General features: G+C 44.6%; 1 protein-coding gene across 2 annotated transcripts; it reads right to left on the minus strand.

Annotated features, from left to right (window-relative positions):
- Position 1: 1 nt before the first annotated feature.
- ACP7 (acid phosphatase 7, tartrate resistant (putative)) lies at positions 2-27,998 on the minus strand. Of its 2 annotated transcripts, XM_066581924.1 has the most exons (14): positions 27,900-27,998; positions 18,252-18,356; positions 16,012-16,215; positions 13,264-13,446; positions 11,031-11,056; positions 10,339-10,436; positions 9,057-9,119; positions 8,862-8,976; positions 7,633-7,746; positions 7,048-7,105; positions 6,233-6,300; positions 5,062-5,133; positions 3,761-3,898; positions 2-2,505 (listed from the first exon to the last, which is right to left on the minus strand). In XM_066581924.1, exons 2-14 carry the CDS (start codon positions 18,349-18,351, stop codon positions 2,458-2,460), a joined length of 1,287 nt encoding a protein of 428 aa, XP_066438021.1. In that variant the 5' UTR covers positions 18,352-18,356; positions 27,900-27,998; the 3' UTR covers positions 2-2,457. The 2 variants fall into 2 exon arrangements, with proteins under 2 accessions (XP_066438021.1, XP_066438022.1); XM_066581925.1 differs by lacking the exons at positions 5,062-5,133; positions 6,233-6,300.
- Between the last annotated feature and the right edge of the window lie 2 nt (positions 27,999-28,000).

Genomic DNA, 28,000 nt, shown 5'->3' on the forward strand with positions numbered 1-28,000 from the left:
CTCAGGAGTAACTTTTAATGACTTGTGTAGATGAAGCCTTCAGGTGTCGTTTCCTTTAATGATGACTTTCCCCACCAGGATCGGGGGCAGATAATTACAAGGCATTTACTAGAAAAGTAAACACGTTTCTTCTAGGTGCAGTTAGTAGTTCATAATTAGGGCACATTGTGTGGCGGAGGCCACCGGCGCTCGTCACGCCAAGGAGGTGTGCCAAGATAGAAAGTGGTTTCCTATGCACAGAAGAAGGGATAACTTTATGAACCTTCTGAGACTGACCGCTGGGATCCCCACTGATCCTGAGGTTGGGGCCCTGAAGGACCCCACAAGGACAGAGCGAAAAAACACCCATATAATGCGCAACTCCATTTTTTCAATGGGAGTGCTGGATATTGCTGAATATGAGTGTTGTGCAATCTCTGGCGCCCCCGTTGGAATGAATGGAATGAAGCAGTGCCCCGCATGTGTGTCCTCCACTCCATTCATGTGGGGGACTGCCGTTCTCCGGATTGGTGGAGCCCCAGTAGTTGGACCCCAACGATTATAAAGTTACCCCTTAAAGTCCTTTTAGACGAGCCGAATATCGTTTGAACGAGCGGGTGACGTCACCGGTAGCTCATTCGCTCCCGTGCAGCCTGTCTATACCGGCAGACACATCGTTGGCTCGTCCAGTCCCAGTGTAAGTGAATGAGAAGGACTGAACGAGCGCTGCTTAAACCGAACGGTAAGTGAATGAGCCAACGATAATTTTTATGCCTGCAGAAAATGAACGCCAAACGAAAAGTGACCGCTTAGCGTTCGTCATTGGCTCACGTTTAGATTGAATGATGACCGTCCACTTTCGCTTGTTTGAACGATTTTCATTCCGTCTTAAAGCACCTTTATTCTGCGGATAATGGATAACTTTATATCTTGGTAAACCCCTTTTAACGCTCGGCTGCTCCTCCGCATTGTTCATTCATGGCGAATAGCGAGCTACAACCAAATCAAAGACACCGGAGGAATCAGCGGAGATGCGCCAGTAGAGGTAAAGCCCATCCCACTAGTAGGAGGACATGACAGCTGCCTGTTAAGGTAACAAACTACTAATGACCTGTCAGTTCGTGCGTGAGTGGGTTTGTGAGTGACTTACAAGCTCCGCCCCTGGTCACATGATGGTGATGTCAGCAAAGGTCCATCATCCCCAGTGAGGGAGTCATATATCTAGATTACACTCAAGTTCGGCACTATGGAGCAATTCCAGCAACCTCATTGGTTCTGATTCACAATTCCAGCCATCTCATTGGTTGTTTAGCTTATCTGATTCAACCTCATTGGTTGTTTGGGTTCCCTGATTTAACTTGATTGGTTGTTAGTGCCGCAATTGAGCGTAATATAGATATATGCGGGGGGGGGGGTGTTGCATGCTCCACCCCTGATCACATGACTGTGACATCAACACAGGTCCTGTATGCACACGGCTGCTAAATGTTCGTTAGTAGTCCATAGCAATTGAGGCCGCAGGGGTTTTGTAGTCCTCCTGTAATATGCACAAGGGTGCAGGACCTTTTGATGATGTCACCGTCATGTGATCAGGGGCGGAGCATGTAAGTCACTCACAAACCCACTCACGCACAGACGGACAGGTCGTCATTAGTAGTTTGATAACTTAAAAAGCAGCTGTCATGTCCTCCGACTAGCGGGATGGGCTTTAGATATGTGATCAGGGGCGGAGCATGTAAGTCATTTAATCAAGATAAGTGTCGCCGTCATGTGATCAGGGGCGGAGCATGACGGTGACGCCATCACAGGTCCTTCATCTCCAGTGCTGCGCTGCTTCTGATCCGTGTTGTATGGGATGAACAATCTATGTAGCAGGGCCGCGTGTGTGACGTGCGTGTAGCAGGGCCGCGTGTGTGACGTGCGTGTAGCAGGGCCGCGTGTGTGACGTGCGTGTAGCAGGGCCGCGTGTGTGACGTGCGTGTAGCAGGGCCGCGTGTGTGACGTGCGAGTAGCAGGGCCGCGTGTGTGACGTGCGAGTAGCAGGGCCGCGTGTGTGACGTGCGTGTAGCAGGGCCGCGTGTGTGACGTGCGTGTAGCAGGGCCGCGTGTGTGACGTGGGTGTAGCAGGGCCGCGTGTGTGACGTGCGTGTAGCAGGGCCGCGTGTGTGACGTGCGTGTAGCAGGGCCGCGTGTGGGACGTGCGTGTAGGACGTGCCTGTAGCAGAGCTGTGTGGCACATTGCACCACCAGAAACACTGGCACTATAATTTCCTAATAATTACTAGTCCATGATATAAAGTGCTTTGTGCGTGCCGCATTCCAACTTATACATTCATTTAGCTCATTAAGTCCAAGAGGTAAGCAGCAGAATCAGAGGCCTCGTTCCTGAGATCTATGAAGGACATCATTCTGGAGATCACTTGGAGTCCAACAATTAATAGGAGATTAAATCTTATCCAGAAATATAGACTTCCGTATTCACCGCTTGTCCTTAATCAGCCATATGTCATCCACGATCTCTCCACCCTGCGGAGAAACACATCACAGATATTTCACAACATGGAGTATGAAGAGCCTGAACATAGTATCCATTCATTATGTAAGTGGCCCTCAGATACATATCCCGGCTCGTGTTGCCCTGTTTAGGCTAAATTCACATCTGCGTTTTGGGTTTTCGCTTTCCTGTTCCATCATCAGAGCAGAAAAGGGGAATCCCCCGACCAAACGGATCCATTATGTGATGAAACTGAACGGCGCCAAACGAACTCCATCGTCTATAATGAGGTCTGATTGTTTCCCTTCATTCACCCAGCATTATGAAGAACAAAAAAGTCCTACATACAGACGGTTTTTGGTCTGGCGATGGAACTTCCAATCGGAGGCTCTGAACACAGATGTGAACATACCTCTAGTTATTCCTATCTGAAATTTCCCGGAGTTGTTCTCTTCAGTTGGGTCATGTGATATCTTGGTTTGTAGCTTATTTGCATGGTAATACTGCAGAATACAGATGGTAATACTAGTGGCCTCCCTGCAGGCAGAGATTATTCAGTCTCTAGCTGGTCATGTGATGCTGTGCTGATGCATCATGTGATTGATAGCACCGAATAGTGAAAGAGAAAACAGGGAAACATCTCAGCATTCAGATGGTGTCTGATAAGCATCAGGCAAGAGGCTGCACTGCATGGAAGTGACTGCAATGTACATAGGAGATAGCCAGAGTGTGACAATCAGGTGAGGGGGGGTGGATGGAAAAATATAATTTTGCTGGAGTAGCCCTCTAACTCCCAATCTTATAAAGACATTTAAAGTTTCCTACCGTTTTATGTATGCAGTTCCTATGGACGCCTATATGTCTACATAGTTACAAACCCTGTGTTGCCCGATCCTGCAGTCATGTGTTAGGTTAGGGCCACACTGCACCACATCACACAGCAAAAGCCCACAGTGCCAGCCGGCCTGCATTACCGCTAATGAGAGGGAATATGGCAGCGGCGGTGTGGTCGTCACGCCAGCCTTCAGATTGCAGTGTTACCTCATCCACTTTCATTAGTTGCAATTGAGGCAGGGTGACGCTGATTTTTGGGTATGCAATTTGTGAACGGCCAAAGTCACCTTACAGCTCTAGCCTTACACAACACGGCACTGCAGAATCAGACTACCAGAGGTTGGTTTGTAGTCTGTAACCATGGCGACGTATACTTCCATATAGAAGCTACAGTATGACCCCCAACATGTCAGCACCGTGTGCCACAGTGTACATGCGGTGACCTGCACTCACCAGGTCGTCCGACACCTGCTGGATGTGTATGTGAGTCTTGTTGGCTATGTGGATACGTGTGTAGCCATAATCTTCGATCCTTACTGCGCTCCATTCTCGATGCAGTGGAAAGAAAGGATCCAGCCTCTCCCGGCATCCCTGGCAGAAAAATATATGTTGGAAAGACTTTTTTATGTAGTTGAGGTTACTAAAAAATATTACTTTCAGAATATCTATCTTTTCACAACATATTCTTAAAGGGACCCTCCAGGTTTGAGACAAATTCTATCTCGGGAGCAGAGAGGGAGGGGTATAGTACCTGAGGTTGTTCTTCTCTGCCATCCCTCCAAACCACCCGCTACCACCTGTTTTGGGTCCCATTTTTGACTGTCCAAGATGGCCACCACAATTTTCTACTTACACTGTGCACTGTTCTCTGATTGGGCAACACGGATCATATGAGCAGAACTGACCAATCAGAGAGCAGGTATAATGCATTGCTAGTCTAACGCTACCAATACACTGTAGGGATCAAGTAGTCTGAAGATTACATTGAACACCTTGGATGGCCAAAAACATGACCCGGAACCAACAAATTGCAGGGCCAGCAGAGAAGAACAACTGCAGGTAATATACCCCCATCCTTCTGGGTCCTGGGACAGAATTCTCCCCGAAACAGGAGGGTCTTCTCTAAAAGTCTGTGTTAATGTTCTAGTATAGTACTTCTTTATCAGGTCTGTAGCTTCACTTCACTGATACAAGGTTCCACATCTCCTGCTTCCCTTCCTACAGCCTTATAGATGAGGGGTTATCCCACCAAAACAGTTATCCCCTATGTACAAGATAAGGGATCCGTATCTAATTAGTGGGTGTCTGATCGCAGGTCCCCGAATGATTGGCGCAATGGTCACGCATGAACGCTGCCTCTTGGCTCATTTCAATAGGAGTGCTGGAGATATCAAGCCCCCCTATCCCCTGTAGTCCCAATTAAATGAACACAACTGCAGTATGCATGCTCATTGATCCCGGGGTCCCAGCGGTCGGACCGCCACTCATTCATCCCGGGGTCCCAGCGGTCGGACTGCCACTGATCAGCCAGTTATTCCTGTCTGATGGATAGGGGATAGCGTCTTGTAGTGGGATAACTCTATACAAATGTGACTGCGCATATCAAACAATGGGAATATTACAGAATAATGTGCATATTACGGCGGAGCTACAGATGGCAGACCTAGTGCATCTACACCTTGTAATGTCTATGCATGTGGCGGTATAATAATAGCAATATACATCTAGCCGACCTCATCCCGGGTATCACTCACCGCAGAGCCAGTGGTTATGTGGACAGGAGCCGTGGGATCTGTATAAGGAGCCTGGGGGGATCCCTTATAAACCTGTAATGAGCAGAGGTCTGGATGAGGAACCTTGACCCAGCTGAACAAATAGCACCGTCTCGTCAAACCTCATTACTGTCTGATGGGGTCTCTCAGGGGTCACGTCTACAAATATTAACTTCTCATGAACTAAACTGGTAAAGATGTAATGAGAAGAGTTCAGATAATGCAATGCTTGGGGGCCGACGCCAACAAGACCCCCGTGCAGGAACAGGATATTTCATGATACTTATGGCATGTCCTCCTTGGGATCACCTGACTAGTAGACTCTTATGATATCACATCATCCTACCTGATGTCCCAGGTAATACACATTTGTGATGTCACTGCATGTTACCTCTTCAAAACCTCTAGGAGCCCCTTACATGTTATTTAGGAGCCCCTTACATGTTACCTAGGAGCCCCTTACATGTTATCTAGGAGCCCCTTACATGTTATCTAGGAGCCCCTTACATGTTATCTAGGAGCCCCTTACATGTTATTTAGGAGCCCCTTACATGTTACCTAGGTGCCCCTTACATGTTACCTAGGTGCCCCTTACATGTTACCTAGGAGCACCTTACATGTTACCCAGGAGCCCCTTACATGTTATTTAGGAGCCCCTTACATGTTATTTAGGAGCCCCTTACATGTTATTTAGGAGCCCCTTACATGTTACCTAGGAGCCCCTTACATGTTAGCTAGGAGCCCCTTACATGTTACCCAGGAGCCCCTTACATGTTACCCAGGAGCCCCTTACATGTTACCTAGGAGCCCCTTACATGTTACCTAGGAGCCCCTTACATGTTATCTAGGAGCCCCTTACATGTTATCTAGGAGCCCCTTACATGTTATCTAGGAGCCCCTTACATGTTACCCAGGAGCCCCTTACATGTTACCCAGGAGCCCCTTACATGTTATCTAGGAGCCCCTTACATGTTATCTAGGAGCCCCTTACATGTTATCTAGGAGCCCCTTACCCGTCACCTTATAGACAGTAGGAACCACTATTATTTTCCTTGGACTATCAATAGCAGTGGGTCCCAGGTTGCACTTCTGCATCGTCTACCTCTGGTACCAGTAATACGGCAGAATATACTAGAATGTGTAATCTACTCACCGTACAGTTATATACAGGCCACAGCCGCTCATAGGAATGCTCATGTGCCCAGATCTCCAAGTCTACCCCTAGAACATATGGATGTAAAACAGGATTATAAATGCTGTGCCATTAGTTATGGTCTGTTTTTGGCATGAGTAGAGCAGGACAAAGGGGCCCAGATAACCGATAACAAATGCAAAGGAGTTGTCCCACCGAAAGAACTTATCCACAGGAAAAGGGTTAACGACCTGATCGGTGGAGGTCTGCCTGCTGGGACGCCACTGATCATGAAAACAAGGATCCAGAAAGTATTCAATGGAATGAAGCACCACCCTATTCATTTCAATGTAAGTGCTGGACATTGCCTCGCTCAGGAGCTTGGCTATCTCCAGCAGATTGGTGGCGCCCAGGCATGATCACTGCTCAGTTCATACAGGCACCTTGTGACCCCCTTTTTTATGATCAATAGAAGTCCTAGCGGTCGGATGACCAACAATCAGCTAGTTAGCTTCTATCTTGTTACTAAGGGCTAACTTTTGGTGGGGCGACCCCTTTAATTACATTAAGAAGTTGTCTCATCAGTACAATCGCAGCGATCAGCTGATTTTGTTTGCATTTCCCCTGTGGCCGCCACTGAAATATTAAATGGCAGCCTTTTCGTCTTTTAAACAGATGTGGTTTCAGCTTCTAAAGTTTTTGGCTCTATGTTTTTGTAGCCCTCTCATTCATACAACATTCCCGACAATGGTAACAGACATCTAAGAACTGAATTCGCTCAGTAAATTGAGAATTATATGAAGGAAATGGGTCATCCTTGACATCTATGACCATACCGTATTTGTAGAACAAGTCCTCCAAAGCATATTGTCCACCAGGTAGTCCAGTTCGTATCTGCAGAACAGACAGAATAATACGTTAGTAAATATGTCCAAGATGCATGGAAGACGTCTGTCTTTCCCCTTCATCCTAGAACATGTAGCTAAAGATCAAAAAATATGGTAAAAATATCCCAAAACAGTGGTCAGACCAAGAATGAGTTCTGTCTGGGAGGACTTCAAGTGTTTCTGATTTCATTAGGACATGTATAACTTGTCTAATGAAATCAGCAACATTAGAGATACAGCTTTTTTTTCTTCCTGGAAGGAGTCTAATTTGCATACCTTTTTTCCCAGGAAGCTCTGCTTGGTCTATAAGATTCCCTACACCAACTTTGTGCTCTCCAGTCCAGACCACCATAATAAAAAGAAGAATACATCCCGTAATTGCCAGCGATTCCCACCGTCCCCATCCTCTGCCCACCATCACATGCCTTCTTTCCTTCTATGCTTTCTAACTTCTTCTTAGTTCCTCAGTAGAACCCCTTTCCTCAACAACCAAATTATCCCCATTCTGCAAGATTCTGCACAGGTTGTCCTCACCGTACTATCAGGTTTGCTACAGTCATCACCGTCGAAGTTGGTACAGTACATGGGACGATGAGCCATTGTGATGATCCATGGCTGCTCAGAACGATGATCCCGACTTGTGGCCTTCTGTGGACATTACAAAACCGATAATAGACCTTCTATGCAATCATTCAAGAGCCATTGTGGGTCAGCCAGAGACGTTGGCGCATTTCTAGCATATGACTGCCAAACTTATTATGTTTGGGTTTTTTTTCAAAGTACATTTGGAAGGAGGCAACACCCTTATTTGCGATAAATCACAGGGTCATACGCTGATGACAAATCAGTCACATTTTTAAATATGTCTAGAGAGGTGGAATGATTTTTAACGTCACCTGGAATGAGATTGTCACAGATTTTGCAACATTTTAAAGAATTACAATTCTTAAATCTGGATGAAAGCCTCACGCTGCACAAACCAAACACCCTTCTTTTAAGTTTCTTTGGAGAATGGTTAAAGAGAAGAAGAAAATAGCAAAAAGTTGCACATTTTTTGGGCAAAACCCCACTTGCACAAAAATATGCAACTTTTTGTCAGAAAGCCACCACACAGCCTTTGATAATTCTCTTCAATGTTGCTTCAAGTTTCAGACCTGTTTATGAAACAAATCCACCAAAAAGAATAATTTACTGCACCTTGTTTGACAAGGGGGTGTGGCTTAAATGCAACAACAAGAACACTGAAGTCAGTGATTGGCGGCAGCAGTCACATGAACAGTGATAAGCATGTGACCATTGCAAGAGCTTCCAGGACAGAAACAGCTGTACTAAACTAGGGGGCCCTTTAATATGTGGGTACAGCTCCGCTTTTTTTTTATTTAGCCTTCTACCTGGCCTTAAAGGGATTTTCTGGGAAAACTATTCTAAGAGGCCTGTACACCTCCAACAGCTGTCAACCGACAGCTATTCCTTACAACCAACTCCCCCCATATAAATGCATGCTCTGCGAGAGCGGACCACGCAGCTCCACTATGGTGGCGACTTACTTCCCCTAAAAACAAAAGAATTGGGCTCTAAAAGTCAACACGCCTGATCAGGGGAGAATCAAGGAGCTCTCATACACTTACCATGGTCCGCTGGTTGCTCCAAAATTGGTAGATTGGGCTGACTTTTCGCGTATGAGTCTGGGGGCCTTTAGAGACCCCTGAAAGTTAAAATTGATTATATTAACTATTGAAGGAGGATTACATTTTGCATCTGACCTGAAGATCCTTCTGCAGCCAAAGATATTGCTCTGCCACCAGCTCCAGGCCGTACTTCAGGTAGAAATACACTTCGGTGGAGAAGGAGATGATGTGAGCCGGTCCCAGGTCCCAGCTGTTAAAGCAACACATTAATATTTAATGTCTCACATCCCACCATGGATGTTTGTGACGGCATCACGATTGTCAGCTCACCTGTACCACAAGCCTTCTGTATTCCCCGGCATGGAAAACCGATTTCGGTAATTAGAGAAGTTACTAAAACACAAGAGTGGGGAGAGGGTGCAACAATGTGGGATGTTTAGTACAACCAAGTCTTCATAATGAGATGGCAGAAGTCCTAAAAACCTCGTCTAAAAGTCAAATGCTTGTAAAAATAAGGACTTCTTCACATGGATGAGGCCAAGTGCTGACGGCAAAATCAGCCGCACAAACATCAGACAGCACATGGACTCTTAACATTGCATCGGCTATTCCGTCCGTGAGAACGGACCATGATGGAATCCGCTGCTCTGACCATCATGTGTGTGAAAACACACATGCCTGAATAGCTACAATGAATATAATGGGTCTATGTAGTGTTTGTGTGAAGTCCGCTGGACATGAAAACCACCAGTCTGAATAAGCCCAAACAACATGTAAAGCCAGATAGGTGACATTATACAGCCTGGCAACCACATAATACTTATGGTGCTGCTGGAATAATGGCAAACTAAGCACATAGAAATAACTTTAGAGGGTTCGGAGCTCCTAACCCACCTTAGTGTAGGTTCATAGGAGCAGTGGCGTATATAGAAGTGATGAGGCCCCCATTATGACGTCTAGTTTCGCCACCCAGGGCCAGAGGGTCCAGGGTTGGATTTCTGTTCCATGACCTTTAAAATGTCCTTTGAGCAAATTCTCCACCCTGTTTATTAACAATGCAGTATCCCCTTTGGAGAAAGATCCTGCTACTCAGTAGAAAAAGGGATGGTGCAAACATAGCTGGGGCCCCCTCTCTCCTAGGGCCCCGTTACAGTTGCATGGTCTGCCTCTACTGTATGTTCACCCGTGCACTGGGCAGATGTTCTATGGAAAATTTGCCTGAATTTCCACAGCGAAAAATCCACACCGTTTTAGTGCATATTTGTTAGTGGAATCACCAACTGTGGAAATTTAGAAAAAAGAACATTATACTCACCTTCTGCATCTGCTTCCCACTCCGCTGAAGAGTCTTGCCTGCTCCCCCGCTGCTCTCTTTTGCCATCTCAACCGATTGGCTGCAAGAGTCGAATCAGTCGGAGAGACCGACAGAGGAGCAAGCAAAACCAGAGGAAGTGGGGAGAAGAGGTAGAAGTTAAGAGTAATGGGGGGGGGAAGGGGTCGGGGGATCCCAATCTGCAGCGGCACAATTTGCATAATTGTGTCCATTTGTCACTGCGGAACTCCAAGTGGACTTACTGTGGAAAATCTACCCTGTATGTATTCTACAACTCACTATGCCTCCTCGTGGTTTCCAGGACACGTCATATATGGAACATAGGCCGCCACCGACTCGATCTGGCGCATAAACTCATCACCAACTTGAGCGTCATCCTGGAAGAACGGAAAGGTAAGGGTTTGACCTTGAAATAACAAGTAAACCCCCTCTGCCTTACTGAACACCAATGTCTCATCTAGCACTGACACTGTTGTATATAAGACACGATCGGTACAGATCTCTGGTTTCTAGCGAATGCTAATAAATCACCGGATATTCTAGTAATCGCTGTATTCTAACATTTTTGCAACTTTCTAATGTACTTTTGTCTTTCAATTCCTCAGCATTCTGAAGATCTCTGCGTGTTACTAGTGGATATAAATCCTGTCCAGAACTAATATTTCTCAAGGGTTTGCTACAATTCTATGTAATCCACCCTATCCTCTGTGTTCCCAATAGCCACTAGCTCTATTTCCTCTCCTGGGAGATTGCTACATTGTATCACAGTAGATAAGGTCTAGAATGTTTAGCTTCACAAAGGAATCATTACAGTGGGGCTGAGTTGTAATTCCATCTATGGACAAGAGGGGCGCTGTTTCTAGTAGAAAGCTGCCATGTTTCTCTAATCCTACACAACCCCTTTAATAATGTGTTGAATATGCATCAATCTCTAGAACTAGAGCTAGTAAGAGGTGTTAGCAATCCTTTACCTCATCCATGTCATACGCAAAATCACCTGTAAGAAAAAGGAACAAAAAAGACTTAACTGTGTTCTGGAGACCTTCGGGCTATAAGGCCCGTTTACACGTCACAATTATCACTGAAAAATTCATTCAAAGGAGTTAAAGTGAGCGATGATCATTATGTGTGAAGGCGCAGCCATCATGCACCATTCACTCACTTGTCATTTATCGCTGAGTTACAGCCTACATTAGTTTGTTCGCTTCTTGTTTACTTTAAATGACATTTGTTCAGTCGTTTCGTCTTTCAGTAGAGCAAAATGTGATTGTTCTCAGTGAGAGAAACCAAGTAATCTTGTAGATATGAGACCTTTTAATGGCCAACAAAAATACATGATGTTACAGCGAGCTTTCGGGGATATCGCCCCCTTCGTCAGGCTATTGAATGAAACTACTTTGGATGGCACATAATTATAACATACAGATGCAGGGGGGGGGGGGGGCGACATTCCTATTGATCTAAATAAATGTTCACACACAGAAGTTTGAGACTTGCACTCAAAACTTTAAACAACAAACAAACAGAGTGGAGACATATATCGTAAATCAGTCCACTGAGCTCAGGACAGTTTTATGATGTGTCTTATCTCTCCTTCAACCTGCACATGGAAGGAGATGCAGCACCACCTATTGGATGGCAACATTATTACAAGGCAAGCTCTGAATTTTTATGAAGTTTTAAAGCAAAAGGAAAAAAAAATAATAAAATAAAGTTTTATGATTCAGAGGAGGACATCACGCTTGACATCCTTCAGACCTTTTATAATTTCCACTTATGCAAGAATGCCGGGCTGAGGTTCATTCCATTCTTAAAGGAGAGATAAGACACATCATAAAACTGTCCTGAGCTCAGTGGACTGATTTACGATTAAACCATTAAAAGGTATCATATCTACAAGATTACTTGGTTTCTTGCACTGAGAACAATCACACATGTTTGCTATGCTAAACACAATGACTACTTTTTTGTTCATGCGGCAGAAGGCTATGGCTTTTCTTCGCACTGAACCAATTGAAAATAGTGGGTTATTACAACACACAAGGTCTGCGCGTCTTGCAATTGCAAAAAACTCCTTTTTTTATTTTCGGCCTTATACTGACTAAATGTATGCCAAAAGGAACAAACTCTTGCCAATGATAGTCTATATATATATATATATATATATATGGATTGTCTTCATGAGACTCAGTAGTGTAACAATCATGATCAGGGGTGGTAACCAAGACCAGAGCCCTTAATGCCCAGGCAAGTGCCATTTTTAAATGTATCCGCATGTCAGGGCATGGTTCCAGTTGACAATTATGGCAGGGGACAAAGTTATCCCTGCTTCACCACTAACTCTTGCACACCACAGGCTGCTTTAGGTCTGTAACTTACAAGAGATCCGCAGCATGTTGAGGATATTAGCGTCCTGCACAGATGGCACAATGACCCCTTTGTATCCAGCCACCTGCTACAGACAGCAAGAAAGGACCTAGCCACTCGTCATGGACATGGGTTTAGGGGGTTTCCATTTTTTGTTTTTCTTAATGTAAACGGGCATTAAGAGGGCTGAACATATACTATATGGGGCAAACAGAAGAGGACCACTGTTGTTTGGGGCACAAAGTGGAAACATTGCTACTATGTGCAGACACAAAGAAGAGATGACTATTGCATTGGTGCACAAAAGGGACACAAAGGCATTACTGTATAAAGAGCACAGAAGGGGGATTCTTACTGTGTTGGGGCACTATAACTGCATCATGCAATAAGGGGAGCTCAGGTACTGGTGTGGGGCACAAAACAGGAGTAATAAAGCTGTATGGGGTCAAAAGGAGTATTATTACTGTATGGAGCACTATGGGTGACCGTTCTGTGGAGAATAGGAAGAGATTGTGCTCACAAAGTGAGGAACCAAAGACTGCACCATCCATTGCCATGATCCTCTCCGTATCCTAATCACATTATGGATATATGGCAGACTACACATAACCAATGGCTGTTTACAGCAGTCTACAATCTGTGAAGACAAGCCAGATTACAGACTGTTATAAATCAGTCTGCTGATACAGGGAAGATAAGGGGTATTCTGAGATTTACCCAGATGCCCCTCAGTACATGAATAACATAAGTTAAATATGATAATTCTGATCATTTGGGGGGGAATTGTTATTTATTGCAACTCCCTAATAATTTTAGCTCCAATGTGTCAGTACGTACCGACATGAAATATGGCATCATACATTTCCATTTGTGTTTCCTTCTGGAGCCTTGATAAGGACTGAGGGTTCTCGTTTCCCATGTCTCCAAATACAGCCAAGCGTGGCCCCCAGGATGAGCCCACCTGCAGTGCACGAAAGTAGAACTGGGGGCTCCAACCAAGAACACTGCCGCAGTGATAAACTGAAGGACAAGAATTGTGAACATGAGAGAGAAGCAGGACAACAGCGATACATACAAGGTAAAACACTGACGTGTGCAGTTGTGGTTCTACTGACCATATAATGTCTAGAACTTCCGTCTATAATATTTGTCCATGCAGTATACGAATGTCCACTAGAGCGGGATCTGCTGAAACTCAACAGCTCTCATAAACGGGAGGACCCTAGTGATGGCCCCCTATATGTCTTCTATATGCTCTAATGGCATATAAGGAAAAGGTCGACTTACTGCATGCATGATTGGGAAATCCTCTTGCATAGGAGACAACCACAGTCATAAATACCCCAATAAATGTATGCCAGCCGGTAGTGCCCAAGTTTACTACGTACAGAAGGACAGGCTGCCACAGGGCATCTAAAGTTGGCCTTTTAGCCCATCATCCAATGTGAACGTCTTGCAATAGATGTGACTTCTAACGCTGATGGCAAAGGGACTTGTAGGTCAAACACGTAATGAACTGACTTTGTGCCTAAGATGTATAATACCTAAGATTCTGCTGAATTGAAGAAACTCCGTAGACTTGGAAAGTCAGATATTATTAACATCTGGCTGATGGGATTTACACAATCAAAAATGCCACCAGAAGAGGCTTAAAGCAAAAAAATGAATACGATAAAAAGATTACAGATTAGTAAAAGGCAACGAGGAACTGAAGAGGGGAACAGCTTGTCTTGCTCAGTTTAAGCCTTCAACACTAAAGAATATAATCCCAAGTACAGATGTCACCGAGCTGAACTTGTCTTTGAAGTGTTTCTTTATGGGTTGATATCCCACTGAGTTGAGATAATGTAGTAGACTGGAGCCTCAACAACTGTATAATAATGAAATCTGTTACCTATACAGTCGCCATCAAATTATACAGTTGCAATCAACCCCCGGAGAAAAGCAGGTTTATTTACCAAATGTACAAACCTTCAGATGTTTGCAAGAAACAATCAAGCAAAAACAATTTAAATAGCACAACACAACCCCATTAACAAGAAGTTTCTCCAAGTTCTACACAAAGTGCCACTTTTACCAACTACTGCAGTCTCAGAGTTCTTCACCTCTTCATGACGAGAGTCTCTAATACTCAGTAATCACCTTTTGCTGTTATGACCTGCTGCCAATGTGATGCATAGCCAGACAGCAGCTTCTGACAGATTCCTGAGGAATCTTAGCCCATTCCTCATAGGCAATGGCCCCCATTGGGTTTGTGTGCTGCAACCTCCTACTTCACATCCTAGAAAAGATTTTCCTTGGGATTCAAGTCAAGTGCCTGTCATGCCACTCCAAAATCTTCTAGGACTTATTCTGACACCAAGCCTCGCTGGAGCATGAAGTATGTTTGTGATCATCGTCCCGCTGAAAGGTCCAATCTTGCTAGTTGTATAGCACCAACTTATTCCGCAGGGCTTTCCGGTCATTTATTTATTACCCCCCACCAAGCTGGGTACTCATTATACCGACCTCGGAAGGATGGAAGGCTGAGTCAACCTTGAGCCAGCTACCTGAACCACACGGGGATTGAACTCCCAACCTTCAGGTCGCGAGCGAGAGCTTAGGACTGCATTTCTGCTGCCTTAATGAGGCTCCAATGAAGCGTCAACATCCTCACAGAAGACATGATGTTTTCCCCTAGGATTTCCTGATATTTGATTGAATCCATTTTGTAAATTATTTATGCATAATACGCTGCGCAAATATATTAATGTGAATTCGGACTTACTGGGGAAACGGAAACCTCAGTGTCTGCTGCCAAAGGGTTATTGACTATCTGCATCCTTGGAGATCTCGTAGTAGTCAGTGATAGCTTCCACTTTCTGCTGGGTTGAGGTAATGTAGCCAGTGTTCCTTTAACTATGAACTTGCAAACTATGCTTCCAACTGGATCTCTGGGAACATTCAGCACCTCTGATATCTTTTTCTATCCTTTTCCTTGCTACTACAATACAATGATCTCTTGAACCATCCTCTTGACTTAGCCATATTTCTAACGTAATTAAATATCCAGAAAATGAAGCCCTCACCAGTCCAGGTATTCAGTGTGTTTTATCTCAAGCACACCCGGTACAACTAATGAAGCCCTTGATTAGTTGCATCAGGTGTGCTTGAGGCAACACCTGATTTGAAAATGTGTACTTTTATCAGAGCTTCTATTCAGGGTATGGAATAATTCTGAGACTGCAGTAGTCATTAAAAGTAGCATTTTGTCTTGAATTTGGAGAAACCACTTATTATATTAGTTGTGTTGATCTATTTAAAATTGTTGATTGTTTTTTCGCAAACAGCTCAAAGTTTGTAAATTTGACAAATAAACATAATTTGCAACTGAGGTTAAATAATTTTGATTGCAACTGTAAATATATGTGTGTATATAATAGTATTTAACTATATGGCTAACCAAAGTCCATATACAACATAAAGTAATAGCCCAAAATGCATACAAATAAGTCGTATAAGAGGATGGTTAAAAATATGGGGAAAGCCCAATCTGACCAACCTGCCTTTCTTGAAGACTTTATTTTATCCTTCATCTTGTCTTACCATATCTCTGACCAGGATTTAGATTCTCCAGAGTAACCCGATGGATAAACATCCTTCTATGTTTTGGTCCTCCATCGACAAAGAGGGTGGCACTGCCGTAAGCGGTAAGGTTGAAGGACGGGGGTCCGGGCAGAGGACTGTATTCCACTACAGATGGGGTCCAGCTGAAGGTAGTCCATGTCACTGTCATAGTTGCCGGACGACCTGATTGACAAATTACATTTATAAATAATATTTAATTCTGTGCTAGACATTTTCCTAGGTGGATAGAATGACAATCAGGGATGGATTCACCCAGCAGCAGCAGGAACTGAGGGCAACCATGTGTGCCACATGATATGTTGGAAGGTCCATAGAGGAGAGGATAACCTGACTTTGGTGCAAATTGCATGGCTTAAAGGGAACCTCCCTAAAGTCGATGTAACAGGGAGCTGGGTATTGTACTGTATTTTTTATACTCAACTGCTTCCTGTTTCCCGGAGTGTCCACTGCTGAAGTCCGTCCGCCGGACAAAAATCGGACTCTTTTTAGAGTCCCATGCACGCACTCTCCTATACAAGTCTATGGGTGAGTGCACACACAGGACTCCGACAAGAGTCATGTTTTCGTGCGGCACGTGGACTTCAGCGGCTGAAACCAGAAAATCGGTGACTATAAAAAAAAATACACCACCTGACTCCCCGTCACCTCGCCTAGCAGCCATAAGTTAGTTTATGGTGCTTTAGGCAGGTTCCCTTTAAGCCATTCTCTTCTGCCGTATTAATGAACGCGGTGTTAATGGGGAGAGAGGTTCCCCTATTCAGGATGCAAATCTCTTGGCTGGAGTGGAAAGTGGTAACAAAGAGCATCTCTTCCTCTGGAGGACCTGGCTTGTCCTGTATTGACAGACGACACAGGGATATGAATCAGCACTGTGTAGTACTTAGTTTCTCCTGTGATGGCGCTGCAGGAAAACTGAACACTCGGGGCTTATTCACATGCCAGTATTTTTTATCAGTACTTTGTAAGCCAAAATCAGGAGTGGAACGTGCAGAGGGAAAGTATTATGGAAGATTTGCATTCCTGACTTGTGAATAAGCCCTTGCTGTCAGTTTTCCCCACAGATTACATCTGATCGCTGAAGGTAGTGAGCAACCTATTGTCAAGGGGCCCTTCCAGCAAGTAGTGATCGGCTGTCAGGAGGTCTATGGTAATAGAATGACTAGTTATGATTCCACATTTTCTGGAAAAGTAGTCATTAACCAAGTATTAAACTATAAGGCCGCTCTGACACGGCCGTATGTAAAAACGCTGAATTTTTTACGCTGCGTTTCTCTGCAAGCACGCTGGTGTCACAAGTTTTTTTTTCCTCCCGGTGACATTGCAACATGCGTAAAAATGCAGTATTATGCGTGCAATTGGGGAGTTTCACAGCCCATTAATTTCAGTGGGCAGCAAAAAAACGCTTGTGTGAGAGCGGCCTAGGACAAGAATGTTCATGCAGTCCTATGCAAAGGAACAATGGGGCAGATGTACTAATCTTTTCTAATAGTTACAGTGTAAACTTAGACAAAGCCACATTTCTCACAGGCTCTCATGAGAGATGATAAAGTTGGTGCATCTTTACACACTTTTCTCTAATTTTTCCACTATTTGGCTTAGTTTGCACATTATTCTAGTTCTCACGCTTCCCAGCAGCGCCCGCTCTTTCATTTAAGATACTTTCTAATGAAAATTGTTCCATAATGGGGACCCTCGTTACCTGGTTGGTGTGGGGGTGGGGGGTTTCCTTTGGCAAGCTCACATTGACATTTCACCCTTCCTGACTGGTAGGTCTGCAGTCATTGCCTAATGTCCTGATATTGGCAATGAGATTACTATAAGGGACCTTTCACAGCTGTGGAATATTTCAGCAGAGCGCACCTAAAGATGCAGCTTCATCGTCCGCTCCATAAGCTGCATGTGTATATTATGGAGCGGAAACCCGCAGGCGCAGATTAAGCGGTCTCTTTCAGTGCGTACTGCTGAAATACTCCGCACGTGTTAAAGGTCCTAAGAGCATCTCCCTGAGGCCAGAGACGGCACTGCACAGGTATCTCCATACAGTCCAATCAGCATTGGTGAAATCTGGATCACATCTGTGGATTCTGCGAGATTTTATGTGAATTAGTGCAAAATATACGCAGTTTCCGAAGTAACATTTGCATGAAAGCATTCCATATGGATAAGAATTTACTGGCCATTTGTGGTGGGGGGCTTACCTGTATAGGAGAGATGCACCTGCTCAGGTTGCTGCCAAGCAATGTTGGCGCTGCTTACAGACATGATGATCACACACAGGGGGAGAGTAGACCCCCACATCCTGCCTGATGGAGAGGGACAGATCATTATAGCAAACATACCACATTCCCCAAATTATACAATTACACTTCACAAAAACCACATTGGCTCCTGATAGAACCCCCACCAACAGACCAACACCCGCTGCAGGAGAGCATTATGTAGCCTTCTCTGCAATGTCCATGAGATTGTGGGAGGGTACGCTCATTGTAGGAAACTAATCCCAAAATAAAGATACGCCGAATGAAGGAAACTAATGAATTTCACGAGAAAAGAGTTCTAAGAAAAAGACGACCTTGTGGGACTTTGGTTTAATGTTTCTGTTTTCTTTATTGTTACTACTGAAAAAGGTAAATACAGTAAATATTTAAATCTCTGGAAAAAACAAATAAATCCTGAAACTAATAAAGAAGAAGGAGATTACAAGAGATTCGGTTTATCTAAAATATATGTATAAGTGTTTTGTTGCCATACCGAATGTAACCTTAAGGGCTTATTTAGACGACCGTATATCGGCCGATATACGGTGTCCTTGTCTGCAGGGGGAGGAGGATGGAAGAGCCAGGAGCAGGAACTGAGCCCCTCACCACTATTTGCAATGGGAGGGGCGGGACAGGGGCGGAGCTCCGCCCCCGTCTCACCCCCTCCTGCAGACAAGGACAGCGTGAAAACCAAGCCGATATACGTTAGTCTAAATAAGCCCTAAAAGTTATGCCCCCTGCGAGGGGATCTTCGCTGTAAAAGGATATACTTTTCACTATATGCTTATTTAATAAAAGTTATTTGAAACTAAAAAACAAATCCCTCCCCTAGGAGGAGCCGTCAGAATCAAATGATACTTCTATGTGCGATTGTAACATTGTTATAAGCCAGTGGTTACAATATCAGAGCAAAAGGGGAATTTATTGTGGAAAACTGACCCCTTGTAGCGAGGCTCTAGACCCCTGTTGTACCGCCTCTAGCTTGGATATAAGATGTGATACGGGTGGGCATGGAGGCTCTAGTACGCTGTTGTACCGCCTCTAGCTTGGATATAAGATGTGATACGGGTGGGCATGGAGGCTCTAGTACGCTGTTGTACCGCCTCTAGCTTGGATATAAGATGTGATACGGGTGGGCATGGAGGCTCTAGTACCCTGTTGTACCGCCTCTAGCTTGGATATAAGATGTGATACGGGCGGGCATGGAGGCTCTAGTACCCTGTTGTACTGCCTCTAGCTTGGATATAAGATGTGATACGGGTGGGCATGGAGGCTCTAGTACCCTGTTGTACCGCCTCTAGCTTGGATATAAGATGTGATACGGGTGGGCATGGAGGCTCTAGTACGCTGTTGTACCGCCTCTAGCTTGGATATAAGATGTGATACGGGTGGGCATGGAGGCTCTAGTACCCTGTTGTACCGCCTCTAGCTTGGATATAAGATGTGATACGGGCGGGCATGGAGGCTCTAGTACCCTGTTGTACTGCCTCTAGCTTGGATATAAGATGTGATACGGGTGGGCATGGAGGCTCTAGTACCCTGTTGTACCGCCTCTAGCTTGGATATAAGATGTGATACGGGTGGGCATGGAGGCTCTAGTACCCTGTTGTACCGCCTCTAGCTTGGATATAAGATGTGATACGGGCGGGCATGGAGGCTCTAGTACCCTGTTGTACCGCCTCTAGCTTGGATATAAGATGTGATACGGGTGGGCATGGAGGTTCTAGTACCCTGTTGTACCGCCTCTAGCTTGGATATAAGATGTGATACGGGTGGGCATGGAGGCTCTAGTACCCTGTTGTACCGCCTCTAGCTTGGATACAAGATGTGATACGGGCGGGCATGGAGGCTCTAGTACCCTGTTGTACCGCCTCTAGCTTGGATACAAGATGTGATATGGGGGGCATGGAGGCTCTAGTACCCTGTTGTACCGCCTCTAGCTTGGATACAAGATGTTATACAGAAAGGCATGGAGGCTCTAGTACCCTGTTGTACCACCTCTAGCTTGGATACAAGATGTGATACGGCGGGCATGGAGGCTCTAGTACCCTGTTGTACCTCCTCTAGCTTGGATACAAGATGTGTTACGGGTGGGCATGGAGGCTCTAGTACCCTGTTGTACCGCCTCTAGCTTGGATATAAGATGTGATACTGGTGGGCATGGAGGCTCTAGTACCCTGTTGTACCGCCTCTACTTTGGATACAAGATGTGATACGGGCGGGCATGGGGGCTCTAGTACCCTGTTGTACCTCCTCTAGCTTGGATATAAGATGTGATACAGGCAGGCATGGAGGCTCTAGTACCCTGTTGTACCGCCTCTACTTTGGATACAAGATGTGATACGGGCGGGCATGGAGGCTCTAGTACCCTGTTGTACCTCCTCTAGCTTGGATATAAGATGTGATACAGGCAGGCATGGAGGCTCTAGTACCCTGTTGTACCGCCTCTACTTTGGATACAAGATGTGATACGGGCGGACATGGAGGCTCTAGTACCCTGTTGTACCACCTCTAGCTTGGATACAAGATGTGATACAGGCGGGCATGGAGGCTCTAGTACCCTGTTGTACCACCTCTAGCTTGGATACAAGATGTGATACAGGCAGGCATGGAGGCTCTAGTACCCTGTTGTACCACCTCTAGCTTGGATACAAGATGTGATACGGCGGGCATGGAGGCTCTAGTACCCTGTTGTACCACCTCTAGCTTGGATATAAGATGTGATACAGGCAGGCATGGAGGCTCTAGTACCCTGTTGTTACCTCTTGGAAGCTCCACCATGAGAGGAACACACGTGGCTGCAGAATGTCCTGAACATATCGTTGAGCTGTCATTGTCCCTCGTACAACTAATAGGGGGGGGCCGACTGTTGTATGTGATGGACCCCCTCACTCCATAGAGAAGGACCCTCTGTTTAGATTGTAAGCTCTTGTGATCAGGACCCTCACTGTTATTGTTTGAATGGTTTATAAGTCGATTCGTCAAAACAGACCCTTATCGTTTGCACAAGTGAGCGATGTCAGAGTCTGCTTGAGCGGCCTGTTAATACAGGCAGATACATCACTGGTTCGTACAAACAAGAAATCATTCAGTCACTCACATTCACCGTATAAGTGAATGACACAACTGAACGATTGGTATCTAAACCGAATGATAAATGAACGACCCAACGGTAATTTTTAAGCCTAAAAAAACTAAAAATGACTGATTATCGTTCACTTTGGCTTGTTTAAATAAGTTTTTTAAACCATATCGTTCTGTCTAAAAGGGTCTTTAGTTTGTTGCTCTCTAAAGTCTTTTATTTAGCCATGTACCCCCTGAGTTGTCAAGTGCTGCAGAATATATTGGCACTATATAAAGAATATTATTAAAGGGGTTGAGCCAAGCTATAAAAATATCCCCTGTCCACAGAATAGGAGAGAACTTCATGATTGGTGAGTCCAACTACTGGGAACCCAACCGATCCCGAGAACGGCTGTGAATAAAGGAGTGCAGGTCCCACAGGGGCACCGCTGCTCCATTCACCTCAAAGACAGCGCCTGAGATTACCAACCTCCATTGCTGTCATTGCAGAGAACGGAGTACTAGCGCACCTGCACAAGCTCTGCTCCATTCACTGGGGACAGACCAGACCCCCACTCTCAGGAATGGTGGGGATCCAGCATTCAGAACCCCAGCAGTTATAAAGCTATTCCCTATCCTGTGGATAGAAGTTAACTTGGCACAACTCTTTTGATGCATATGGCAAGTCTATAGCTATTTAGTATCCGATCCAGCTCTTTTGGCTAGTAACCTCATATTTATGGCCCACCACAGACAATAGATATTCACCAGATCCCATGAAATGTAAGTGGGCCCTTCTACAAATATTTAGTGTCTATGGCCTGTGTAATCAAAACGCCATCTCCATAACTGACCTACAAACATGCACATTCTGGCTGCATGCTGATTAATGTAATAGCTGGATGCAGATAACAGACACTTCATGGGACAACAGAAGATCAGACAGGTTAACATCCATGATGTCCGACCTTTGTGTCTCCCTGTTGTCCGGAACAGTCCGCTGCCCCATCTACAATGGACTGTTGGTGACTGGATCCTGATAAAATCAGTGGGATCTGTTAACAAGTATTTAAAGGGACTGGATCACCAAAGGTTTTTTTCTGTATTAATTAGGGAGCTGACCCATTGACTTCTATGGAGACTGTTCTAGATATGCTCTGCGGCCTGTGCCGAGGTCACTTTGCAGGGAGGAGGTTAGATAGTCACAGCTTATACTTATTGAGACTGGTGGAGCCCATGCTCTCTACATATAGGTGTTACCCCTGCGTGTAATCCAGCCTGTGATGTTAGGGAGATGACTGCTGACTACTTGTCTCCACAGATCAGGAAGTGACAGGCTAGTATTAGGCTCTGTGGGCAGTGTGAGAAATGCAGGGTTTTAGTTTTTTTTTTTAAATACAGATTGTGGCTGAAAATACTAAAAAAATGTTCTTAAGAAATCGGTTTAGCACAAAAATGTGACTTGTATAATCCTCATTTTGTGATGACACATCCCCTTGAAGCCCACTCCATGATCCCTGTTCCATCAGTTTCCACATCCTACACTGTATTTAAGTCACCATCTGGGTCATAGAGAGGAATCCTGACACCGCGAAGTGGTTGGTGGTTCGGGTTAGAGGAACGATGAATAATGGAAAGAGGATTTGTTTTCTAGAAGTTCAGTATTCAGCATTATTAGTCCTAATGCGATGGACATATGAAGGTCCATCCCTGCGGATCTCCTACAGATATATAGACAATTACATCCACACTATTAGGGTCACTAGTAACCTGTCTACACTGAAGAAAGGGGACCTCAAAGCAAAAATTACAATGCCACCACAGCCCTCTCAGGACACGAGATACTCCTGTAGTATGTTCTTCATAAAGCTCGGTGGGATTGTTCCTAGTAAGACAAACCAAGTCATCTTGTAGATATGAGACCTTTTAATGGCCAACAAAAAGACATGATGTTACAGCGAGCTTTTGGGTTCTTCTATCGATCCTTCATCAGGCTTTGCTCTACTGGCTAACACAGTACCAAACCCCCCTCTTTTCATAAAACTCTTCCTCCCTTCTAGGAGATGAACTTGGCAGGACCAAAGAGATAGGGTCAGTTCTCCATTGGTTGCTGGGGGTTGTGGTGCTTGTGCAGATGGGGGACCAGAACAGGTTTATGGTAACTTAGGGGATGGGTCATATGAACTGTCCTATTATGAACCTGAAAGGAGTACCAGCAACTCAGCAAACCTGAGATGGGACCAGCTGGCTGAGATGGGCCCAGCAGCCCATACACCGTGGTCACCAGTGGCTGGAAGTGAAGAAACAGCAAAGAAGGACCAGTTCGGCTCCGCCACCTTAGGCAGGAGAAGGTGAGCTGGCATGGAGTCCACTTTTTCAGATGGATCCCACCGCTGGGACTTGCAGCTATTAGACATAAATGGTAACGTTAGGAATACTGCCTTAACGAGGGCAGCATAAAGTAGTAACAGACACACGGATCTCAGTGGTCTGCCACTTATGGGGTAATGTTTAGTAGCTTCTGAGCACTTACATAGTGAAGTCGCTGTGTCCGGTGAGAGGTGCGTACAGATTATTCAGGAGGCACCGCTAACCACGCCAATCTGATGTTTTTGACACTTTTCTAGCAGTTACCCTACATACTGAGAAAAGTATCAATCACATGGGGTTAATGGCATCTCATTAATAATTTGGACTCCTCTCTCACCAGGCGTAGCAGCTTCTATATATAAAGGCGAAAGCCCTTACTGACTCACTGATTAACTGACTGACTCATCACTAATTCTCTAACTTTCCTGTGTTCTACAAACGTTCTACAGCCGTATGAGGGCTTGTTTTTTGTGTGGCAAACAGTGGTTTTTATTGGTGCCATTTTTGGGGTGCATAGACTATATTGTAAAACTTTTATAATTTTTTTATGATCGCAGGGAGAGAAAACGCATCAATTCTGCCATTGTTTTTTGTGGGTTTTTTTTGTGTTAATCATGCAGCACAAATGACACAATACTTTTTTTCTGTGGGTCGGTACTATGTGTTTATACTGAGGAGAATCTACCTCACCTCTGTGTGTATATACTGAGGAGAATCTACCTCACCTCTATGTGTATATACTGAGGAGAATCTACCTCACCTCTGTGTGTATATACTGAGGAGAATCTACCTCACCTCTGTGTGTATATACTGAGGAGAATCTACCTCACCTCTGTGTGTATATACTGAGGAGAATCTACCTCACCTCTATGTGTATATACTGAGAAGAATCTACCTCACCTCTGTGTGTATATACTGAGGAGAATCTACCTCACCTCTATGTGTATATACTGAGGAGAATCTACCTCACCTCTATGTGTATATACTGAGGAGAATCTACCTCACCTCTGTGTGTATATACTGAGGAGAATCTACCTCACCTCTGTGTGTATATACTGAGGAGAATCTACCTCACCTCTATGTGTATATACTGAGGAGAATCTACCTCACCTCTATGTGTATATACTGAAGAGAATCTACCTCACCTCTATGTGTATATACTGAGGAGAATCTACCTCCCCTCTATGTGTATATACTGAGGAGTATCTACCTCACCTCTATGTGTATATACTGAGAATAATTTACCCCACCTCTGTGTGTATATACTGAGGATCTACCTCCCCTCATTGTGTATATACTGAGGAGAATCTACCTCACCTCTATGTGTATATACTCAGGAGAATCTACCTCACCTCTATGTGTATATACTGAGGAGAATCTACCTCACCTCTATGTGTATATACTGAGGAGAATCTACCTCACCACTATGTGTATATACTGAGAATAATTTACCCCACCTCTGTGTGTATATACTGAGGAGAATCTACCTCGCCTCTATGTGTATATACTGAGGAGAATCTACCTCCCCTCTATGTGTATATACTGAGGAGAATCTACCTCATCTCTATGTGTATATACAGAGGAGAATCTACCTCACCTCTATGTGTATATACTGAGGAGAATCTACCTCCCCTCTATGTGTATATACTGAGGAGAATCTACCTCCCCTCTATGTGTATATACTGAGGAGAATCTACCTCCCCTCTATGTGTATATACTAAGGAGAATCTACCTCCCCTCTATGTGTATATACTGAGGAGAATCTACCTCCCCTCTATGTGTATATACTGAGGAGAATCTACCTCCCCTCTATGTGTATATACTGAGGAGAATCTACCTCCCCTCTATGTGTATATACTGAGGAGAATCTACCTCCCCTCCATGTGTATATACTGAGGAGAATCTACCTCCCCTCTATGTGTATATACTGAGGAGAATCTACCTCCCCTCTATGTGTATATACTGAGGAGAATCTACCTCCCCTCTATGTGTATATACTGAGGAGAATCTACCTCCCCTCTATGTGTATATACTGAGGAGAATCTACCTCCCCTCTATGTGTATATACTGAGGAGAATCTACCTCACCTCTGTGTGTATATACTGAGGAGAATCTACCTCACCTCTGTGTGTATATACTGAGCAGAATCTACCTCCCCTCTATGTGTATATACTGAGGAGAATCTACCTCCCCTCTATGTGTATATACTGAGGAGAATCTACCTCCCCTCTATGTGTATATACTGAGGAGAATCTACCTCCCCTCTATGTGTATATACTGAGGAGAATCTACCTCCCCTCTATGTGTATATACTGAGGAGAATCTACCTCCCCTCTATGTGTATATACTGAGGAGAATCTACCTCCCCTCTATGTGTATATACTGAGGAGAATCTACCTCACCTCTATGTGTATATACTGAGGAGAATCTACCTCACCTCTATGTGTATATACTGAGGAGAATCTACCTCACCTCTGTGTGTATATACTGAGGAGAATCTACCTCACCTCTGTGTGTATATACTGAGGAGAATCTACCTCACCTCTGTGTGTATATACTGAGGAGAATCTACCTCACCTCTGTGTGTATATACTGAGGAGAATCTACCTCACCTCTGTGTGTATATACTGAGGAGAATCTACCTCACCTCTGTGTGTATATACTGAGGAGAATCTACCTCACCTCTATGTGTATATACTGAGGAGAATCTACCTCACCTCTATGTGTATATACTGAGGAGAATCTACCTCATCTCTATGTGTATATACAGAGGAGAATCTACCTCGCCTCTATGTGTATATACTGAGGAGAATCTACCTCGCCTCTATGTGTATATACTGAGGAGAATCTACGTCGCCTCTATGTGTATATACTGAGGAGAATCTACCTCGCCTCTATGTGTATATACTGAGGAGAATCTAACTCACCTCTATGTGTATATACTGAGGAGAATCTAACTCACCTCTATGTGTATATACTGAGGAGAATCTACCTCACCTCTATGGGTATATACTGAGGGGAATCTGATGCTCCTCTATGTGTATATACTGAGGAGAATCTACCTCACCTCTATGTGTATATACTGAGGACAATCTTAAGGCCCATTTACACGCAGCGATAATAGCTCAAAAATCGCTCAAACGACAGTTTGAGTGACAGCTTTGAGCGAGCATTTTGCATAACTATTAAGTAGCTACTCAGCTACTTAACAGCAATTATGTCTGCAAATGAAGCCTTAGCGGACTGCAGTTAATAGCAGGAGGGCTCTTATCTACTTTCAGCTCCTTTGTTCTCTGACGGGTTAAATAGCTGAAACAATGCTATCAGCACTACCCGCGGAGAACTCCTGATAAGACCACAGGACGATTTTTAGGTTGGCTTGTATTTACCGATCAGCTAGCAGTGCACGCTCCTCTATGTGGATACATTTTTTATTCCTCGGTTACTCTGAAGTAACCTTGACTTCATAAAATTTTCCAGGTGAACAACAGGCAAACACCTGGACCAAATTAACTCGGGCGAAGCCAGGTATATCGGCCAATATGCTATATAAGTGCTCGGAAGCTTCTAAACCTTACCCCATAAATAACCGATCGCTGTGATTAGCATGTCTGTCACTTCTTCATGCTGCCCTCAGCATTGGCAGCATAAAGTACTTGACAGTTTACTTTTAAATGGGCCGTACCAAAATACACTTTTACACCTCTCTATGGGATTGGTGATCTAAGTCTGATCTGTGCTGAGACCACCACTAATCCTGAAAAACGAGGGGTCCTGTGTCCTCCTTTTCTCGTCACTGGGGGGATGCTTTCACTTCAATGTAGTTGATGGAAATAGCCCAGCGCTATCTCCAGTAGTCCCATTGAAAATGAATAGAGCGGCACTGTGCGGAGCGGTCAGTGGTGAGACCCCCACCAATCAGGCTTTTGTCACCTGTCCTGTGAATTAGTGTTTCTTGGTACAACCCCTTTACGGTCCACACTATGGTATATATATATCCTGGATACTGCATGTACTAATAATGTGATTTCTCTGAACGTTATTGGGCGTCGTTATATTTGTAGCTACAACCTGTAGCCTGTTTATTGTAGGAATATAAGAAGTTGTCACGGAATTGCATCTATAGACACGCTATAAGGAGAACGTAGAACTTACCTAAGAAGTCAAAACAACCGCTTCTAGCGCAGTTGGAGGTAAGTCAGCAAACAGCCGCTGAATCTTCTGCTGAACACACGGAAAAGCCGGAAACAAAACAA

The sequence above is a fragment of the Eleutherodactylus coqui genome, chromosome 10 (assembly GCF_035609145.1).
Source record: "Eleutherodactylus coqui strain aEleCoq1 chromosome 10, aEleCoq1.hap1, whole genome shotgun sequence".
Taxonomy (NCBI): domain Eukaryota; kingdom Metazoa; phylum Chordata; class Amphibia; order Anura; family Eleutherodactylidae; genus Eleutherodactylus; species Eleutherodactylus coqui.